Source organism: Cyprinodon tularosa, unplaced genomic scaffold, assembly GCF_016077235.1.
Source record: "Cyprinodon tularosa strain WSP-4 unplaced genomic scaffold, ASM1607723v1 ctg221, whole genome shotgun sequence".
Lineage (NCBI taxonomy): Eukaryota > Metazoa > Chordata > Actinopteri > Cyprinodontiformes > Cyprinodontidae > Cyprinodon > Cyprinodon tularosa.
Genome location: NW_024038824.1, coordinates 228,256 through 251,095, shown reverse-complemented (window position 1 = coordinate 251,095; position 22,840 = coordinate 228,256). Strand labels below are relative to the sequence as shown.

The 22,840-nt window shown below is 39.4% G+C and overlaps 1 protein-coding gene across 1 annotated transcript in view; it reads right to left on the bottom strand.

Moving 5' to 3' along the window:
• The window catches only part of retreg1 (reticulophagy regulator 1), a 36,848-nt gene that overhangs the window by 8,463 nt on the left and 5,545 nt on the right, over positions 1–22,840 (bottom strand). Inside the window, exon 3 of the mRNA XM_038286161.1 lies at positions 17,732–17,762. Within this exon, the coding sequence (XP_038142089.1) occupies positions 17,732–17,762 (31 nt within the window). The remainder of the gene's footprint in view (positions 1–17,731; positions 17,763–22,840) is intronic.

Here is a 22,840-nt window from a genome sequence, read left to right as displayed (position 1 = left end):
CTATCCAACCATCCATTCATCCATCCAACCTTCCATCCATCCATCCACCTATCCAACCATCCATTCATCCAACCATCCATTCATCCATCCATCCATCCATCCATCCACCCACCTATCCAACCTTCCATCCATCCAACCATCCATCCCTCCATCCATGCATCCATCTATCCACCTACCTATCCAACCTTCCATCCATCCCTCCACCCATCCCCCCACCTATCCATTGATCCATCCATTTATCCAACCACCTATCCATCCCTCCATCCATCCACCCACCTATCCAACCATCCATCCATCCATCTATCCAACCACCTATCCATCCCTCCATCCATCCACACACCTATCCAACCATTCATCCATCCATCCATCTATCCACCCACCTATCCATCCATCCATCCATCCCACCCAACTTACGCATCCATCCATCCATCCATCCATCCATCCATCCATCCATCCATCTATCCACCCACCTATCCAACCTTCCATCCATCCATCCATCCATCCATCCATCTATCCACCCACCTATCCAACCTTCCATCCATCCATCCATCCATCCATCCATCCATCCATCCATCCATCTATCCACCCACCTATCCAACCTTCCATCCATCCATCCAACAACCCATTCATCCATCCATTCATTCATCCATCCACCCACCTATCCAACCATCCATCCATTTATCCATCCATCCATCCACCACCTATCCAACCATCCATCCATTTATCCATCCATCCATCCACCACCTATCCAACCTTCCAACCATCCATCCATTCATTCATCCATCCACCCACCTATCCAACCTTCCATCCAACCACCCATTCATCCATCCATTCATTCATCCATCCACCCACCTATCCAACCATCCATCCATTTATCCATCCATCCACCACCTATCCAACCTTCCAACCATCCATCCATCCAACCATCCATTCATCCATCCATCCATCCACCACCTATCCAACCTTCCAACATCCATCCATCCATCCATCCACCCATCCATCCATCCATCCATCCACCCACCTATCCAACCATCCATCCATCCATCCATCCATCTATCTAACCACCTATCCATCCCTCCATCCATCCACACACCTATCCAACCATTCATCCATCCATCCCACCCACCCACGCATCCATCCATCCATCCATCTATCCACCCACCTATCCAACCTTCCATCCATCCATCCAACCACCCATTCATCCATCCATTCATTCATCCATCCACCACCTATCCAACCTTCCAACCATCCATCCATTCATTCATCCATCCATCCACCCACCTATCCAACCATCCATCCATCCAACCATCCATTCATCCATCCATCCATCCACCACCTATCCAACCTTCCAACCATCCATCCATCCATCCATCCACCCACCTATCCAACCTTCCATCCATCCAACCATCCATTCAACCATCCATCCATCTATCAACCCACCTATCCAACCATCAATTCATCCATCCATCCACCCACCTATCCAACCATCCATCCATCCATCCATCCATCCATCCATCCATCCATCCATCCATCCATCCATCTATCCAACCACATTTCAGACAAACTGTCTCCTTTCAGTCTGGAGCAGCGCTGGACCCTTAATTAAATTAGCAATATAAATCCAATTTCAATAATCACAATTTCAAAATTAAATCCAAATCATTTAATTATCCAAAATAGGAAGATGAAACTATTAATCATAATATTGGTTAAAATATAAAAATAAAATTGTAATTTTGATTTATGACAAAATCACACAATCTGATAATCAATGGGCTATCTGTTAGTTAGCAGATGCAGAAAACTATGTTTCTTTTCAATTACCCGTTATTCTTAATAACATCCTTGAAAACTGAGTAGAAACATTTTCTCAACAGCGTACATCTATCCATCCTCCGTTTCCTCTCTCCAGCATTCAATGGGTTAGAGATCAGTTAAACACACAGAAGCTTTTTTAGATTTTCAATCTAATTCCACTGGTGGCAGTGGAGAGAAACCTTCAGTAAGAAGCAGACCAGTGCCAGTGGAGAGTAAAAAGAAAAACAGGGAAACCATTGGGCCATTTTCAGGATCTCTTTCAGTTTAAAAAAAGATCAGAGCCTCACTGATTGACACTATGAATACAATAATAATAATAAAAAAACTGTGCAAATGAAGATCCAGAAATCGTTTTTGGCTATTCTATTTCATCCCTTTAGAACAATTAAAGATGTAAACTCCTGACTTCAAAATGTCCTTTTATGATGTAATCAGGCCCCATCCTGATAGCCTATAAACACAGTCACACAGAATAAAATGTAAACTCGCACTAAGCATAGACATTACATATTTCCAACTTTGCTAAACTTCAGACCCTTTTAGCTGCTAAAGTTTCTCCAGTATCCTCCCTTCATTATAACTACCAAGGAGCTGCTTGAAACACTTGAGGCCTTGAAAAGCTGTAGTGTCCACCTAGTGACCACATGACCCAAACATCCATGTCTCAAGTAACACTTATGACGAAAGGTCTGCCTGCTTCCCCCTTCTCAACTTCCAATCACACGCGCCTTTCAGAATCTCATTTCCAGGGAATATGAAGAAGCTGAACATGCCAGAGTGAGACTGCAAAACACTTAAAGTTGCATTAAACTGATGAAAATCTGGTCCATTCTCTGCTTAAGATACAATTCTTTCCAGAAAGAGGTACAGAGTTGGTTTTAAGGCAGCAGGTTTTTCAATCCAGATTAAATGTAAAAACATGGACCTCTTAAGGGTGGTAAGGTGATACGTAAGGATTAAAGCTTAAATATGATTAATCTCAAATGAGTAAAAATATTGCTTAGTTCAGATGAAGGTGAACTCTCAATCTTGTCATTAACATCTTCTTCACAACTTCACTAAAGATGCTGTATTACATATGCTGAGGCCTTTGGTGAGGTTGTTACATTACAGCAGATTATTTGACAATAAACAGCAGCTCTTGTGGTTTAAACACAGCAAATTGGTCGCAAAGATACACCTGCAGGGCATAGAGGGGAGTGGAGCTATGACATAAATGCTTATGAAATGACACAATTTGCATGTACAAACTGCAACAGGAAACCGGTGCTTTGAAACTGTTCCACTCTGGGACACGGCTTAAAACAAAAACATAAATGATGACAGATCCATTAGGATTACAGCTTAAACATTAAAATACAGCTTTAGGTTAGGTTACTTATCCCCATGTGGAGTTGGCCTGACTCTGTTACTTGTTTTCTATTGAAGTATTGTGTGGGAGAAAAATGTAAAAGCCTGATGCTCTGAATCCCAAGCATTGTTATGATTTTAAAATGCATAACCTTTGATTTATCCAGGTAAGCCTACAGAAAAACACACAAAGTAGTTAGATTTTAAAAATAAAGGATTATTCTGAGAAATATGAAAATGGTTCAGTAACCCATATTTTTATTGAAACACAATAAAAAAAACTCTTCCAACTTTTCAAACTTAGAAGATGAACCTGGGATGTAGACATAGGAGACAGCCGCACAATAGCAGCTGCTTGACGGATATCCCCTTTAACCCTATCAGGAATCTCAGAAATAACAGAGAGGACGGCATGTCTGAGCCTCTAACAAGCCTGGTCATGGCACTTTCGAAATAGACCAGAGAAAAACAATGTGACTAATGAAGGCAGAATTATCTTGTGATGGGACAGAGGCAGGCGTTAATATGTTTACCCACCTGTTTGTGAGCTATTTGCCACACCAACCTCATCTCTGATGCAACTAATCCCTGTTTATGTTCTGCATACAGACACACATACAATAACCAGGCGGAACAGGCTGATCCGATTCCCACTTAATGTAAACAGGAAAAGCCGGACAGCATGTGTCAACACTGTAAACCGAAAAATCTGCATGTAACTCAAGTCAGCAGAGTGAGGATGCAATGGCTTATACTGTTTCGCATATTGTGTTTCCTGTGAAATCAGGTCAAAAACATTGTGATCATCTAACTTATAACGCACTTAATTGATGCACATATAAGAAAAAAATGCAATTCACTTTACTGGCTAATAATGCTTTGTTAAGGAAATTTGAATATTTCCAAAACTCTCAAAGCCAAGACATTACAAGATGAGGAGTTGTACAAAAAGAAAATAAAAATAACACAAAACGTCAATTATAGAATGAAAAGTAGTTCTTTGTATTTCAAACCTTATTCCCGCCCCACGATCTTCAGGAGACATCTCCAGATGGTGATGCAAATCTTTTAAAGTCTTGAAGGTTCTAGAAACAAGCTTTCTGCTAGAATGAACGACTGTCGCTTAATTTATATTTTTCAGCAGTGAGACAAAACCAAATCAAGTCAAAGCAGGCAGCTCAGTCTGACAGCAGCTTCTGTTTATCCTCAATGAAACCCCGCTTGGAGTATTTCAAGTGGGCTCGACTATAAATAACTGGGTCACGCTACATTCCACCCGCCAGCCATCAGGAGCACAGTGGAAAGGGTGGTGGTGGAAGGGGGGGCGTCATGAAACTGATGCCACTAACAACAACACCAGCCCACCCACCAAACATCACCATCGCCCGAAACACACCTCCCCTGGTGTTTCTGCATGACGGGGTAAACAGACAGACGAGAGGATGACTCTGTCTGCTACTCAGACCTGTAAGGCCCAGTTCTCTATCCTTACCTCTCTATAACCCAACGTCTGGGGGGGGGGGGGGGGGGGGGGGGGTTAGGGGGGGTTTCATTGGGCAAGATACACCCTGAACAGGTCGACAGACCATCACAGAGACACAGAGGGCAGACACGCAAAACAGGCAATTTAGAATGACTAGTGAACCTGAGAGTCATCTCATCTCTCTGAGCTTTGGTAGGAAGCTGAAAGCCAGGAAAACATGGAAACTCAATGTAAATAAAAACAAAAAGAAGAAAGAAATAAGCAAGGGCAGTCTTGATCCAAAAACCCATTTCTCAAATTATTCATTTATATTTCCAGGATCAAAAACCATTCTCTAGTTGGGGCGAGGTATCTAACCTGTGGAAAACATTACTTCATGCTTGAAAATGTTGGCCAGTAATCACTTTCTGATGAGGTTAACTTAAGGCAGGCCTTCAAATACACTATGGGTTAAAATGTCCTATATTAGCTTAGTTGATCTTTGTCCTTTTTAAGACATTTTAAGAGGAAAAATTGATCCACTTTACTATGAATTTAAGGCAGATATTTCCTCTGTGGTAAGACTGTATCCCCAGACTAGGAATGATGAAAAAAGTAATAGCTGAGTCATTGATAAAAACAGCTTTTATAAGTATAAAATCTACATATAAGCATTTCACTACAATAATTTCCTTCTCCATTCTCATACAAAACTTGAAAAAAGTCAACTTCCTCCAGTTAAGGATTAAAGACAGTCTAAAATAACCAATGCAAATCAAAAATAAAGTTTTAATTTTCCTAAATGATGTATTAACGTTTGTAGTAAAATCTACCATCTAGTGGTCAAACTCTGTATTAAATGTTGAGAGTCAAACACTCAGACAAGGTCTGCTTATAAGAATTTAACATGTCACAAGGCCATTAACCTTTCAATATGAAGTTTTCCAATTTTTTTCAAAACATTAGATTAATGTTTTGAAGATAAAGTCTTAGGTATATTTTCTCTGTTATTTACAAGTACGTATAGATGAATTTCAGACACCTTTGCTAAGATCAGATCCACATTGAGATAATGTTGTGTTGGCAGCAGTCAGTGATCCTGACAACCAATCCAGAGACGTCACTCTGACTGAAAGGTGATCCGATTAATCCAAGCTATGAGTTTCTGAATCATTTCCGGGAGTAGAGAAACAGCTGAGTCACACACACACACACACACACGCACACACACACACATATTTTATCCTAATATATCTAGTGAGGACCTTTTGTTGACTCCAAATTACTTTTACATTAATTTCCAATCATTATAAACCCTTTCTATGCCCTAACTTTGACAATAACCCTAAACTACACTGTTACAGTGCAAACTTACCCTAACCTTAACCTAAACTATTTCCAACCATAGTCCTAAAACCTCAATATATATATATATAAGCAAAATTTCCAAACAATGGTACAAACGATCCTCCATATTTGACGGTAAAACACAAAAAAATGGTCCTCCTCCTTATACGAAAACAGAAGCAACCACTCACACATATCCATGTTTTAAATACTTACTGAGGACCTTGGATTGACTTCCATTCATTTCCAATACCATTTATGGCCTACCCCTAAACTTAACCATTAATGGTACATATCTAACCCTGACCAAAACCTAATTCACACCTTACCGCCAGTGCAAAAAAAAAATATGAGGGCCAGGAAAACTTCCTGACTTCACAGGTGAAATACAACAAAATATGATTCCACGGCCTTAAGAAACATCTTTTGCTGTAGGAAAACACAGAAGCGGACAGAACCGTCTAAATTTAACTATTAGAAATCTAAATCTGTACAGATTACGAGAAATCTGTTTATATTTACAGATGATTGTTCAATCACCTCATGTGTTCCTTAGTGTTGTTACACCTGTCATCAGATCTTGTGATGCATCTTTGGTTTCCCAAACATCCCAGAGAGTAAAAACTACCAGAGATAGAACTGTGAGAAGCTGTGACCACATCGACATAACAGGAAGCAGGTTTTCAGGACACGACTGCAAGCAGGCACCGAGAGCGATTCAAAGTCATAATGATTTTTGAAGAACCATATTGGACAGAGATTGACAAAACTAGATGCTTAAATACGGAGGAGTGATCTCTGCCAAATGCACTCCACTCCCTGGACATAGTTTATCACAGTGCTTTAGGTTTCATCACCAACTCTGCCTTCAGGACTCATCATTGTGAACTGTATGCTCTGGTTTCATGGCCCTCTTTAAGCCTCAGAAGACAACATCATTGGCTTACTTTTATTTACAAGGCCATCCAGGGTAAACCCCCTCCATACCTGTGTCACTTCATGTCTGTAGCTAACAGTGGTTACAACTCACGCTCTTCAACTCGTGTTCTTTTCACTATTCCCAGGATCAACACAGATCTTGGCAAAACATAATTTTTCTATGCAGCACCATGGTCGTGGCACAATATTCAAAACTCCCTGCAATTATGGACTCTTATTCCGCTACAGCATTTTAAATCACTATTGAAAACCGCTTGCACAGAGAATTGTAACTGTTATTCTAGAGTCTAGTTTATAATTGATTTTATTATGTTGCTTTCATGTGTTTTTATATGTCTTACTGTACTGCTGCCTCTTGGCCAGGTCTCCCTCGAAAAAGAGATTTTATCTCAAGGGACTTCATGGTAAAATAAAGGTTAAATAAATGTGATCTAACTCAGATACTTGTACTTAGCAGGTTGAGCTGTTGATTGAAGTCTTTTGAGCAAAACTGACTAGATGCTGACTAGATTACAAGGCGGTGCGGTTAAGTGCGAGATGATTGCTTTACAGGTGGATAGCCTCTGATTGCATGACGGTAAGTGATCCGTTTTAGTCAGCTGAACTTCTGCCTAGGCTTCATTGGTAATATAAACAACTAGAAAAGCCCTCGGAAAGAGCAGACCTCTGCCAAGCAGCACATTTTGCCCATTATTGTAACTTACACCAATAGATAAAACTCACACATGATCTTGATCATTTCTATATTTAAATGAATTGTTCCTTGGTATGAGGTACTGTACACCTTTGGTAAAATAAAGAAAATCACATAAAATCTGTTCACAAGTTTTTAATCAATCCTACTAACAACCCAACAACATTCCCTCTCTTGTGCTTTTGTCTTTAGTAAAATACCAATGCTTTCAGACAGACACACACACAAAGTCTCCTAAAAACATAACCTCCTTGGTGGAGGTATAATTGGAGTTAATCTCATTTTTTGTTCCTCCTGAACATTTTGGGTTACATAAATCACACTAAGGATGAGGAAGACAAAGCAAAGCATTTTAGAGGTCGTGATCAGAAAAAAAGTCTAACTATTAACAAGACATAAGGTCAATGTTCTCCATTCAAGCAGTATTTATTAGTCTTTGCAATGGAGAACAGATACAGTCTTCTCCAATATTCTGTCTGTTCTGATCAGACAAAGGATTGCACTAACAAGTGTTCTTAATGAGAGAATACATTTGTGCAATAAAGGAAACAAAACAAGCTAGTAACTAGAGGCCAAAGAGAAATAGAGTGTATTTTATTGACCCTATTAAATCAAGAATTTAAAGGAGAATTCCGGTTTTTAACACTTTTAGCCCATTTTCTATAGTGTCCAGGATGAAATCGAATGATCGACACCAAAATTTTGACAATTGCTCCTGTCTCTGCTTTTTGGCTCATGCAGAATCCCCCCCTGGCTGCTTCAGAATGGCTTCCATAGTGCATGTATGATAATGTCCTTAAAACAACCTTAAACGTTCTTTTTTAAAAATATGCTACTCACCGGGTCGTCAGCGCTGTTCAATGACGTTCCAAAAAAAGTTTTGTGAAGAAAAAACGTTCCTGTAGTGTTTTATTTAGCATTTTGTAAATCCCATTGAGTTCTGTTGGAATAGTCAATATCCCTCCGCCACCGGAAATGGGGAAAAGACTACACTTAGTTGTAGTCTTTTCGCTTCACTCTGTGTACTCCGACGTCGAGGTGCTAACGTCTCTGTTAAACACTTTAAAAAACTCTGAAAATGGAATACGAAAGGTGGATTCTTGATGAGGACATATTGGACTTTGAGTTTGACGGTAGAGGATACTGTTTTGAACCGGAATATACTGAGGAGGAGTATATAGAGACATTGTCGCCAACTAGTGGTCTGGAGTGTGCAACGCTTCAGATTCGAACGGGAAGCGGAAGTTTATAAGCGGTTGTGATGTATCGGAAAAAATAGTTCTGGGATTTACAAAATGCTAAATAAAACAAGACAGGAACGGTTTTTCTTCACGAAACTTTTTTTGGAACGTCATTGAACAGCACTGACGACCCGGTGAGTAGCATATTTTTTAAAAAGAACGTTTAAGGTTGTTTTAAGGACATTATCGAACATGCACTATGGAAGCCATTCTGAAGCAGCCAGGGGGGGATTCTGCATGAGCCAAAAAGCAGAGACAGGACCAATTGTCAAAATTTTGGTGTCGATCATTCGATTTCATCCTGGACACTACAGAAAATGGGCTAAAAGTGTTAAAAACCGGAATTCTCCTTTAATTTAAAATCTTGCTTCTCCATCTTATATCAGAGATCTGATTGTTCCTTACGTTCCTAACAGAGAATTTCACTCTCAATCTGCAGGTTTACTAGTGGTTCCTAGAATTGCTAAAAGTAGAATGGGAGGCAGATCTTTTAGTTATCAGGCTCCTCTCCTGTGGAACCAACTACCAGTTTTAGTCCGTGAGGCAGACAGCCTGTCTACTTTTTAGGCTAGGCTTAAAGCTACAGTGTGTAATAATTACAGGGATATACAGTCAGAAATGTAATATATTATACATAACTATGTTATTTATCATCATCTACGAGCTCAGCCTCTTAACCTTAATATTTGCGTTGTCTTAGAATTCGTTATTTATAATTACATAGGAGCGGGTCTCGCAGCCATGGAGGCAGACATCTTTGCGCTACGGCAGCGCAGAGCCAACAAACTAGCGATTGCGAGATCGCCCATTACGCTCGAAAGTAACTACGGCAAGTTGAGAGAGATGAACTGAGACGGTACTGAACACACAGACTAATGAAATACTATCTGTAAAATTATCTATGTAAACAAACCTCATCACTTGAGAAGGTAGGTGATGCGGACGTCGTGGAAGACATTTTGTCCCGTAACGCTCGCCGTACTGTTGGGGGGGAGAAGCGGTGGGGGGGGAGATGTTCATGTTGCTGCGGTCAGCAGTCTGGACGTTAGATGTCGCTGAAAATTACACACTGTAGCTTTAAAACTTTCTTTTTTGATAAAGCTTATAGTTAGAGTGGCTCAGGTTATCCTTAACTATCTCTATAGTTATGCTGCTATAGGTTTAGGCTTCTGGAGGACATAGGGACCCCTATTTCATCATTCTGCTTCATTCTATCTCTATTCTCCCACTCTGCAGAATCTATTAGTTCAATCTCTAACGTTATGCTCTCTCTGCATTTTCTCATACTGGCTTCGCCTTGTCTGTTCCTTTTTGGCTGTGACACCATCCTGGAGAGAAATATCAGCTGTGCTGCTGTCATATGCTGCTGCTTGCTTATAGATGTTCGAGATTAGCCTGTTTTTCCCAATGTGGTCCTGTTTCTGTCGCTGTGACTGGCTGGTGTGCTCTCTTCGTCCTCTGGCATGAGAGCTGGCTCGGAGCTCGTCTGCCTGGCTGTGTGTTTCCTGGATGGGGTCGCCTTTTACAGTTGCCTTTTGTATCTCTGCTTCTGACCCTTGAACCCCAGTCGGCCTCGGCAGATGGCAGCTCACACTGAGCCTGGTTCTGGTGGTTCCTGTTAAAAGGGAGTTTTCCTCTCCACTGTCACTACAAGCATGCTTAGTGTGAGGGATTGCCTTCGAGTCAATGAGCCGATACTTTTCCTTAGATAGAAAACTTTGAATCGAGTTGACTGTATGATCTGGTGAACTGTAAATGAATTGGCACTATATAAATAAACTGAACTGAATTGAAATGTTTTCCTCATCACACTGCTAAAGCCATACATTTCACTATAATCTAAATCCCAAAGACCCCCAGCTTAGGTGGTCCTATAGTGCACTAATATGGGTAAAACAAGAAAGTACTAATGAGGACAGCTGAAGAAAATGAATACGGAGCCTCGGCATGCTACTTCAGCAGAATAAAAGACAAGAAGACAAACTTCACATAAACAATGGAATTTTAGAGCAAATGCAGAAAAAAACTATTATCTTTTGTTAAAACAACACAAAAGATAAATAGCTGCATGCTCAGCCTAGAATTAAAAACTAACTAGTCCTGATTACCTTAACTCACTCTGTAAACAAACATCTTAACTTTCTTTCAAAGTTTGTAATTGCTTCTCTTCTAGAATTAGAAAACATGTTAATCAGTTAAAGCTAAATCACTGAGTTTTCATGCTTTCAGCCCTTCCTTTCGGTTAAACATGGTAACAGCAGCCATTGTGCTTTAACAAATAAAATAAAGATGCTCTTTTACTTAATAGTCATTTATCAGCCTAAATAGGATCTAAGTATAAGTCAATTTTTTAAAGAAAGAAGTGTGCAGCTAAAAATAGTATTGCTAATGGGCCAAATCGGGGGAGTGATCATTGTATTTAAATTCAGTTCCCTAGTAAGTTTTTTGCTTTTCCAGAGAGAGATAATAAAAGCACAAATACAGAGTGATGGCTCAGATCCTGCAGCTGTCAGGCTGCAGTTTGGCTCAGCAGCTAATCTCCTGCAAGACTTGGTGCAAGCCTCACGTACAGTGACCCACAAAACAGCAGAGAAAGACAGCAGCAGGTGGCACCGACACAATCCCATCCTCCTGGCCAAATGTCACACTAACATAGAGAGAGCTACAATGTGTGGCACTCATTCAATTCCAAGACTCATCATCAACAGATCAGTCTCCATGGGAACCTGATAAACTCTCTTCAGTTGTATTCCTTATATTCAGTCTGTGCAGCTGTTTGGTGGAGAGTATATCTTAATCTGAACTAAATGAATCCTCCTTGACTCCAAATTGCTCATCAGTTTGTTATATAACTCTGTGATGCATCCATCCTGGCGCCAACTAATCCCTTCCACATCTGCTGAATCCCAGCCAGCCAGTTGAGGTGTTGAGGAATAGACTTATACCACACCGGAGGCCAATAAAATGGAGGACAGGAAAAGCAAACAGCAAAATTGAAAGTAAACAGGCGAATACATTTATTTATATTTTACAAATATTTAGGCAATCTTGACTAAACAGCAGATTTTTATTGATGATTTTCTGAACATGGAGTCTGAAACTCACCTTGGAAATCCTAACTTTCTTAAGGTTTCAAACAAGCTACCATAACTCACAAGTCAATTAGAAGTTGTTTTCCTGAGTCATACATCAATCAAAATTTCACAGGAAGAAAGGAAGCAACCCCACAGTATGATGCTACCACTATTATGTTTAAAAGTGATTGCACTGTTATTTAAGAGCCTCATCTTCAGCCCTTCTTCTAATCATTGCAGTCAAATTGCTTAACTCTTGTCTTCTGTCCTCATCATGGAGCAGCTGCAGATGACCAACTTCTAGAATATAAATCATATTCTTTTTTCCTTCTTACTTCTTAGATAGATACACCAATAGTTGTGCAGCATTTAATGAAAAGAAAACTGGCTCATCACATTTTTGGACCGCAGCATGAAATTCCATAATAAAAAAGAAACTGGGAAAAGTCCCTTTTGAACGTAGGATTAAAAATGAACATAAGAGCTATTTTTCACAGAGTAAAGCAACATAAATCTTTGTAATATCATTAGTTAAGCCTCTGTAAGCATGTGGCTAAGGGAAGTTGTTTATCTGTACAAAAAACAAACTATTTTGAAAAAGTATTTTTAGTGTATCGATCTGCTTCCTGATGAAACATTTCATTCAGCCATCAGCGGTTGAGTCACTGGTTTGTGTGTTTCTGTGCAAGTCACAGAGTTCAGTCTCAGACAGCCGATTAGATTAGATTAGATGGTCATATGCGATCAATCATCTCTGCATAGCTACTGTCCAGATTCAGGATAATGTTTTCATTAATCTTTAATATCTGTACAGTTAGCTGGAGATGATGTTCAGAAACATCGTCAACGGTAGTCCATCAGTGTGAGGAACCTCCACAGTATCAGTGAGGATTACTCTGCTGGGTTGTTGAAATAAACTCAAAAAAGAAACAACCAAATATAAGAAGTCTTCTGCAGATAATAATCTACTGCTTCATTTCTGCTCTCATCTGAAGAGTCAAACTGAAAGAAGCTGTCCTCTAACAATAAAAGGAATAAATAAATGTGTCAGGGTCCCTACTGCCAGGGGTCTTCTCTACCTTTAGGGAAACTGTGCCGAACAGGGTCAGTTTAATTTGCTTTAATTCACTCTAATAAAATCCAGAATGTTTACTTCCTACAAACATAACAACTTCTCTGTCTGCGCTAATTCAACACAATTCATTTTAACAGGACTTAATTAGTACCAAGCAGCAAAACAAAATAGCATGAAAAGTAGCTTAGTCTCATAATACGGATAAAAAATCAGAACACGGAAATATTATCGCTTTTTACGCATAGAAATCTATGAACATTAATACTGGAAATGCTTTCAGTAGATTTGTGATGAGAGTTTGTGTAACTATGCCTATTATCAGGGCTGAGGAACATTGTTGTGCTGAGAGCAGAACTCTAACATTATATGTTCTCATGATCCCTGAGCCTAATGTTTATTTTCTTTCTTTAAACAGGATATCAGGTTATTTTCTCTAAGTTTGACTCCCAAGCAGAAATACAACACAACAGGAAGACGGAACATAAGATCAATAATCTCAGACTATTCTGGAGTAACAGATGAGCTCTTAGATTATAACATGCAGGGGTTGACATTAAGGATTTTTACCAAATTTCATTTGCCCAGAAACAATTTTTACTTTCCGAGTATAATGTTTGATAAGTATAGTTCCTAATATTCATTTTTGTATATATATCAATGAAACATGTTTGTTTTTTGAATGTTTTTTTGTAATTCAGTAAGTTTACAGGTTCCTGGTGTGTATCTGCATGCCACAGATAATGAACTCAAGCCTACATTACCGTATTAACATGCTTTTCAATCCTTTCTGCACATTCTTTTCAAACTAAACTTTGCTTTAAACTGTTGTGAGCTTGGAAAAATATAATTGTAATGTTAAAAATCAAAAAAAAACTTGACAGGTTAAAAACTTAAGATAAATCACAAGACAGAAGTCAATGTCACAAATGAATAACTTTTATTTTAGAGTTACGGTATGTTTATACAAGATAATACTATTAATATAATGTGACTTTTCTAGAGAATCATTATACATAGTTATTTTATACAGGGTTTCCATAATACATAATTTCAGAATTCCCTGACTTTTAACCAACTCAGGATTAGTGTTCCCTGACAAAATAAATGCAGCCATTTGTCGTTTTGGTAACTACATCAAAATTACCGCTAGGTGGACAAAAATCACGCCATCTGGCGGAAAATCACGCGGTTTTTCAAATAACGCAAACAGAACAACAAAAATGGTGCCGGCAAAGCTTCTGGTTAATTTTTAATCAAATGTCGGTGATTATAAAGTAATTTTGACTGATAAATAATTTATTTTTTTGCAATCATTGCACTTGCCCGGCGGGCAAATGCAATGAAATTTGTACTCTCCCAACAATAAAAACTACTTGCCCCGGAAGATCGGGCGATGGTTAACATCGAGCCCTGCCATGTAAGAAAAGTTACATAATGCATAGGAAAATGCCATAAAATAAAGTAAATGTTGTGATAAACTTGACTTAAACAATCTTTGCTGTTTTTTCATTGTTCACTGTGCAGCTTAAATGACAGTTATGTCTTAAACTGCAGAAGTAGTAAGCTCGTTGAATGTCAGTATAGAAATTGGTCTGTAACATCGCATCTATGTATGGAAAAGATTGCAGCGAGCATGTTTTTTTAAATTAAATCAATGATATGCATATTCGATCTCCAAACTTATATCTACACTGCACACCCAGAAGCAGAACCAAATATAAAGAAGCAGCTTTTAATCTCACTAATCTGGAATAAATTCTTAAACACTAAATTGCTTTAAACTGAGATTACAACCATATTAGTTTAGAATGGCCTTTGGCTGTGCTATCTAATCACAGTTAAGTTTTCAGTCCAATTCTCTTTTGATTTTTTTTAACAATTATTTTATCTAATTTTTTATATTTAATACAAATATATGGATCAGTTAAGATCAGGCTTCAGTGTGTTTCTCACACATAAGGTTTATTTTTCAGAACTTTGTACAAAAACACTCTGGGGTCACCAGTGCAGAGCTAGCTAAACAATGGTTTTTCGGTGGGGGTAATACCTGCACAAAGTAAAGCACAGACTCCAGACAAGAGCATAAAGAACCCATTGTTGTCTAACAGGACATTGTGAACAGAGTGAAACTCTAAAATGGAACAAGGATCGACAGCTGAAAACTATGGATCCTTCTGATTGTTTGGGATATCTAGGGTAGAAAAGGTGAGAGTAACCTTAAGTCCTGTTTGGGGTCAACAGTGAGGCAAATGCATGCATGCAATCCATGTATAAAGTTGATCATTAATGTATGTGTGCTTTGTCTCAATGCCAGGAATAACAAGTGGAATCAACAGGCAGATGATCTATGGATGTTCCAGGATGACTGAGCACCAATTCAAAAGGTGAAAGTCATAAAAAAGTGAATAAATCCAGTATCCGCTGCTGCTTCAGAAGGTGATATTAGGCATATCATAGGAAAATGCAGAAGATTTGAAGAATGTGTTATTTCTAGATAGTAATTCTACATGCAAATTATGTGTTTTTGTTATAGGAGGTTTTAGGACATGTGAATTATTAAAGTGGCCTTCCTTTGAAACTCAAACAGATATCTCTGTCTGTTTGACTTCATTTTGGCCATGACTTTACATTTACAATATGACATTTCAATGCAGGACTGCTGTTTACATGACAAACATTAGGCTTGTGGGTTCTGATTACAGCGTAATATTTGCCCTGGCTGCAAAAACACAACTGGTCAGTCTGACACCTTTAAACATCAACCTTAAACTCATAAAAATGTTCTACTTTAGCAAAAAATAAATAAATAAATATATATATATATATATATATATATACTGTTTATTTAAAGGTGTTTTGTCTAAGAACATTTCTAAATCTGTCTCTTTGCAGCTAGTGGAGAATAAAACCTGCTCTAGGTTAGATGTTTGCATATGTAAACAAATACTTCCAAAGCACGACAACCCTCAGTTTGCTTTTTGCACCCACTGTCCTAATTCAGCTAAGGACGACTAACTCAATTCTCCCTCTGAGAGAACACCAATTCTGTCGTTCCAATGAAGTTAGACATTTTGTATCTCCTTGATCACGAAAAACCAATTTATGGTCACATCTATCCAGTTAAACCGTCCTTCATGTGATACATACAGGATCAACTTTACATTTTTCAATCAATGTGTTTGGTTTATACATCAGGCACTGTGAAAGTAAATACAATGTGTTACAATGTGAAGGTATGTTCGTTCAACGCAGGAGATACACAAGACATACAGTTTTCATCAGCTTGTATGAAGTAGGGCTGCAACTAACGATTTTTTTGCTAATCTATCAGCCTGCCGATTATTTTTCAGTTAACTGAGTAACAATCGAAAATCAAAAGGGACCTTAAAGAAGATTTTTTACAGAATTATACCAGGTGAAACTAAAACTTTTTTACTTGAGGATTTCTGGGTAGAGCTTATTGACAGACAAAAAAGTTTTTTATCTTAAATGCATAATATTAATATATATTCTTACAATTTTGGTATAATTACTTCTCTGAATGGGTTTCTCTCTCAGGTAAAGGCATATTTTAGTCTCTATACTCCAGTTCACGATTAATTGATTACTAGATTAGTTGATGAATGTTTCAATAATCAATTAATCAGGATTAATCCAATTAATTGTTTCAGCCCTAGTATGACGGTTGTCTTCATTTGGGGGCTTCTGAATATGGATTGGATATATATATATATTTTTTTTTCAGATACCCCACTCAGTATTTGGGGGAAGTATAAATGTGTTTTTGGTTTTTTCTCTGATACACATAGAATCAAGATATACCAGAATCCCCTCTAATGGCTACACCATAAACACTTTTTGTTGCCTTTAGCTTTTTGAAACTTCTAGGATGAGTCTGGCTTAATATCAGTCTACAAATCTAAGCCCCCTTCTTCATCAGCCCATACATATGGTGCAATGCACCAGTACTGCTGGAACCGGAGCAGACCTACACCATAACCTTACCACCACCACCATGTTTGAACATTACAAATGCCTTTCCTTCAAATGTAACATTTAATAAAATAAATAGATTTTCAATGATATAAGATGCATTAACAACAAACACTAATGGGAACAAACAACCACAAATTTTTAGCCTGGGTGCCATTCCGAACTTAGTCCCGCCCACAACGTTTGAGGTCGTGAAGTTCGGTCTGGCATTGCTCCATAGTAGCGCGAGTATGATCGCCCACTCTCTGGCGATCCAATCAAATTGTCAGGGCGGGCTTTATACGATGATGGACAGATGATCAACAGTAACGTATTCAACCATGTGACCAAAGCGCGCTTGGGTGACAACAACAATGGCTGCCGCCGGAGAGTTGAAGAGAGTAGATTCTGCTATTAGGTCTGTTCTAGAAGATATCGACAGCAAATTAATTTTAAAAGAGGAACAGAGAAACGCGATCAAGGCTCATCTTCTTATTCTAGGCGTGAAACTGCATGCTTTGATTTTTGTTGACAACAACTATGCGTCGCTTAACATACGTCACGCACTCCGTTGCTCTTTTTGGTTGTAGGTCTATCCAATTGAGTGCAAAGGCATTTTTTTTCCTGGTTCGTTCAAAACACGCCCCATAATCACAGCTCTATGGAGCAGTATCAGACTCATATTCTGACTAGAATTGAGTAGGACTACGTCAGGCTAACAAATTTTCTCACCTGAGTTGAGTTTTTATTTTGTCTTACCTTGTGGCCATGCTGCACCATACAGGAGCTCCTGTGGGGGACAAAACAAAGAATTTGATCTCTAAGCTTTCTGCAATCGTGCCACTATAATGATATTGAAGCAGGTGTCTATTAAAGTGTTAATGGAACAAATGACTGTAGGATCTATTGCACAAGGTTTCTGCCAAAAAGTCCACAAACGCAATAAATACTTCTACAAGTAGCTAGCCAAACTTCATACAGAAGCTAAAAAACTATTCCCCACGTGCATGTTTAACATTTTACTTGCAAAAATAGAGAATCACGGGCCCCCAATATGGCACAAACAAGATGCTTTCTTCCTCTCGCATATGGACCTGTTTCTGCTCACTCCTATCACCCGCCAGAAGCTGTACTCTTCTTCCTACTAGCAAAGCAACTACACGCCAACTGCTTCTCTTTAAGAGTTGGACAAGCCCTCCTTTGTGATATATTTGGGCCCCGAGGTACTCTATTTAAGCATCTAAGCATTATACATGCATGTGAGGAGTACTTTGTGAACGTTTACATGAAGTAAAGCTGCTTGTAGGAGTATTTATTGTGTGTGTGCACTTTTGACAGTATCGTGACGCCATAAACACTAATCACTAGTGTTGCGCCGATGCCATTTTTTGGTCCCAATACCGATACCCGATACCTGGATGTGTAGTATTGGCCGATGCCGATACCATACCGATACCATACCAATACCATCTGATCCCATCTGAGGTGTATGTGTATATATGAAGAACTGCATACTACTTGGATGTAAAATAACTGCCATCATGGCTTTGTCAAGCTGCTGCCTACCTTTGTGAAGCAGGAAAAAGACTAATGCAAAGTGACTCCAGATAACTTTTTATTGCCTTCCTGAAATTGGTGACAACAGTTGAATAAACTTTTGGCTCTCAAAATGGTATCAGTGCCCTATTTGATGGTACTCCCCGATACCGATACCACAGTTTTAGTGCTGGATCGGGGCCACGCCTGATACTGGTATCGGTGCAACACTAGTAACCACCAACTGTATTTACCTGCAGCATTATTATAGGTAAATGTTTATGTTATGTCCAGACAATATGGTAAAATATCCACACAAAAAATAGGTGTAACACCAATATATAATGAGTTTAAAGAAAAGCTACACAATTTGAGTTACACCTTAAGTTATTTCTGCTTAAAGGCAGAACTAGTTACAAACTTTTAGTACATTTAAAGAAGAGTGCAGCAGTAATAAAATATGCATCAAGAGGAAAATTACTAGGCTCCGAGCGAAATAATCCACAAGTCTGAGATGGAAACCTTAAGCTCCCTCCTCTTTCCTTAATGAAAGGAAAGAATGGGAAGAGAGGATGAAGGACAACATCTAAAACCAAGAGGCTCCATAATGTTGTGGGGAACCTTTGGTAGGAGCTGTTTGTAGTTTGGACCTTTTAACAAGAGAAGGTTGCTTCTTTCTGATAAGAACAATTAGATTTAGTTAAATGTATTACAATACACTTTAATATGGGACAAGTGCAGTCAAATGTAAAGTGTCATCTCTAACATCCCTTCACTGATACTGAAACACTAACACCATCTTGAGTAAAAATGCTCTCCTTCCTACACATAAAGCTAATCACAGAAAAAAAAAATCATGTTGAGAATCAATGAATATTGAATGATGAACAAAAATAATAGGTGCCTAAGAAGTTACTGGCTGTGTCCGAATGTCCACCTTTATAACTAGGGCACTATACAGTGATTATGCCTTTTTAAATAAGTGTCCAAACATCTAGTGGATAAAAAGGTTGTGGACACGAAATTTCCCACAATGCACCTTGAAAAGTAGTGAGCATAGATGGTCACTAGGCGACCAGATATATCCCAGATTGCTTTGCTAGAGCTCTCCTCGTAAAGCATCATGGGATTTGTGGTGGTGGTGACAAATAACAAATGCGGGAAGGCGGAGTTACGTGAACAACAAGGAGCGACAAGTAATTATCACGTGTCTGAACGGTCCGTTAACCGAGTTCACTATAAAATCCACTATATAGTCCCTGCTCTATATACGTAATGATTGAGGGATTAGGGGTTAGGGCAGATGTTCGGACACAGCCACTGTCATGATTCTTGGGCACTAGTGCTGGTTTAATTAATCTTTTAACACACCTGTCAACCCCGCCCCGTTCCCAATCAGACTCCATCAGATTCACCTGCTCACCTGACTATACAGTATAACCAGCTCTCAAACCAGTCACTAGCACCATATTATTGGTGAGTTTGGTCCATCATTCCTTTTACCTTTCTGCCTGCTTGATTCTGACCTGATTCTGCCTCCTGTTCCTCTAAGCCTGCCTGAACCTTATTGGCTCTCTCATAGTTCTAGCGGGACAAAATTCTCCCTCTACCGAGTGACACCAACACATATAAGTCTTTGAAAAGAGATCCAACCAACGCCTACAAAAAGAAAATAACGGACCATCTCAAACAACCAGAAAAAGACAAGGTAATTAACAGTTCAGTTTATTTTGGATTATATCTAGGGGAAGACATTCCATGCTTATATGGACTCCCAGACATTCACAAAGAAGGAACACCACTCAGACCCATTGTCAGCAGCATTAACTCAGTAACATACAACATTACTTAACAGCTTACTAATTAAACCCCCAGCCCCCCCCCCCCCCCCCCCCCCCCCCCCCCCCCCCTTGTGGGACCCACACCACATTACATAGAAAACTGAAAAGACTTTGCAAACAAAGTCAAACATTGAAAGATGGCGCCAGGAGAAACCCTGGTGTCTTTTGATGTTGCTTCACTTTTCACGTGCATACCTATATCAGAAAAAGTTGAAACAGTCAGGAAGCATCTTCAGCGAGACAGTGACCTAAACAGGACTAATTTCACTCTGGACCAGATTTGCACCCTAATGAATCTTTGTCTTTCCACAACCTATTTCAATTTCAAGGATATTTTTTACAGGAAGAAGCAAGGCTGTGCCATGCAATCTCCAATCCAATTGTAGCCAAACTTTACATTGTAGAAATGGAAAAGGGATCTTTGGACACTTTCAGAGGAACACCACCAAGCCACTGGTTAAGATATGTAGATGACACATTCGTCAAAATCCAGCGAAAAGAAGTGGAAGCTTTCACAAGACACATAAACTTGGTTGACAACAACATCAAGTTTACCAGAGAGGTTTCGAACGACAACAAGCTACCTTTTCTGGACTGTTTGGTGAGCATGGAAGGAGATGTAAACCTCAACACTGAAGCGTATAGGAAATCCACTAACACACACCAATATCTTCTTTTTGACTCACACCATCCAGTGGAACATAAACTTTCTGTCATCAGAACCTTACAACTCCAGGTCGATCATGTCCCTACCAAAACAGAGGGGAAGCACAAGGAACAGAAACACATCAAGGATGCTCTCCAAACCTGTGGATATCCAAAGTGGTTGTTTGTCAAATCAGCAAGGAAATCCCAACATAGCACTGAGAAGAATAAACGCAAATACGTCGCCATCCCATATGTTGCTGGAGTCTCTGAAAAACTCAAGAAGATTTTCTCCAAACTCAAAATCCCAGTACATTTCAAACCAAACAAGACCATTAGACAGAGGCCAGTGCATCCCAAAGACAAAACCCTGAGACCTAAGATTGGCGAAGTGGTGTATGCATTTTAGTCCAGCTAGGAATGCTCTGATCTTTATATTGGAGAAACCAAACAACGTCTCCACAGACGCACGGCTCAACAGAGACAAGCTACCTCCTCCGGACAAGACTCTGCTGTCCACCTACACCGTAATGACAAAGGTCATTCGTTTGACCAGAATGTTCACATTTTGGACAAAGAAGACAGGTGGTTTGAAAGAGGTGTGAAGGAAGCCATTTATGTTAAGATAGAAAAACCAACCTTAAACAGAGGGGGTGGTCTCTAGTTACAACTCTCAAAAACCTACAACACAGCGATTGAGTTGATTCCTTCTCGCTATCATTTCAAACTATTGCCATGCAGGGGACCAAAACATCTTGCCTGGTCAGCCAGGCTAACAATGACCCTAACGACTCCCATCTCAGAGGCATAGGCCAGTATCGGGTTTTGCAGACTAACAACAACCTCAACAACTCTCCATTACTAATGGATTAACCTGTTTTTTTTTTTTTGGTTCAATGTGCATGTTCTCTAAGCCATAACAAGGCTTTTGTTTGGGCCACTCTATAAGACTGGAACTCTAGTCCTGACATTTTGAATTGAGAAAGCTCCCTGGATGGGAAGCTAAAGAGTTTTCAAACTTTGAAAACAAAGTCCACAAATTTTTTTTTTTTTTTTTTTTTGTTCGAATGGCCTCTCATAGTGCGCTTTTGGATCTCTGACTTGTTTTCTGTGCTCTGACCTCCCTCCCAGATCCTCCCCATTGTCTCTGGATCTGGGATCACCTGGCTCTGTCACTGAACCGGCTCTCAGATTTTCTTACTCTGATTTGTCCCCTTGATTATTCAACCTGTCACTGCTCTCACTGATCTGACCCTGTGTCCCTTGGACCCATGGGTACCTGTCAAAGGATTTCTCTAAACCAACCTTGATGAATTCAGGAATCCTCAGCGATTAAGTGGCGTCATGCCAACTGGCTCCTTCAGAAACCCTCAAAGTTTGTCCTTGAACTCTGAGGTTAGTAAACCAGAATTCAACACTGGAAACATTGCTCTCTGTTTCTGTTTGCTCACTCAACTGTCCAATCTTCTCCCAGAAGTTTGCGGTTGCTGACTCTGGTGAATCCCTACTGACCTGTGCTAGGTTCATATTTTTATAAACTGTTTAAATCTAACTCGTTGAAATCTGGGAAATCTATGCTCTTCTATTCTAAATTGACCTCCAATGCATCCGATCTTCATGGATCATCCATGAGATTCGTCTTTACTTTGAAATGAAACTCCTCAGGTCAAACTGATTCAGAGAGTAGAATGATGGACAGAAAAAAGCTATGGAGTCAAAGGAAATGTCTACAGACCTCTGAGTCCAGTTTAAACCAAGGCACATATCTTGGAGTATTGCCCAGAGAGGTGACCCAACCCACTAGGCACTAATGTGAAGTAACGGGTTTTTTTTTTGTGGGGCTGAC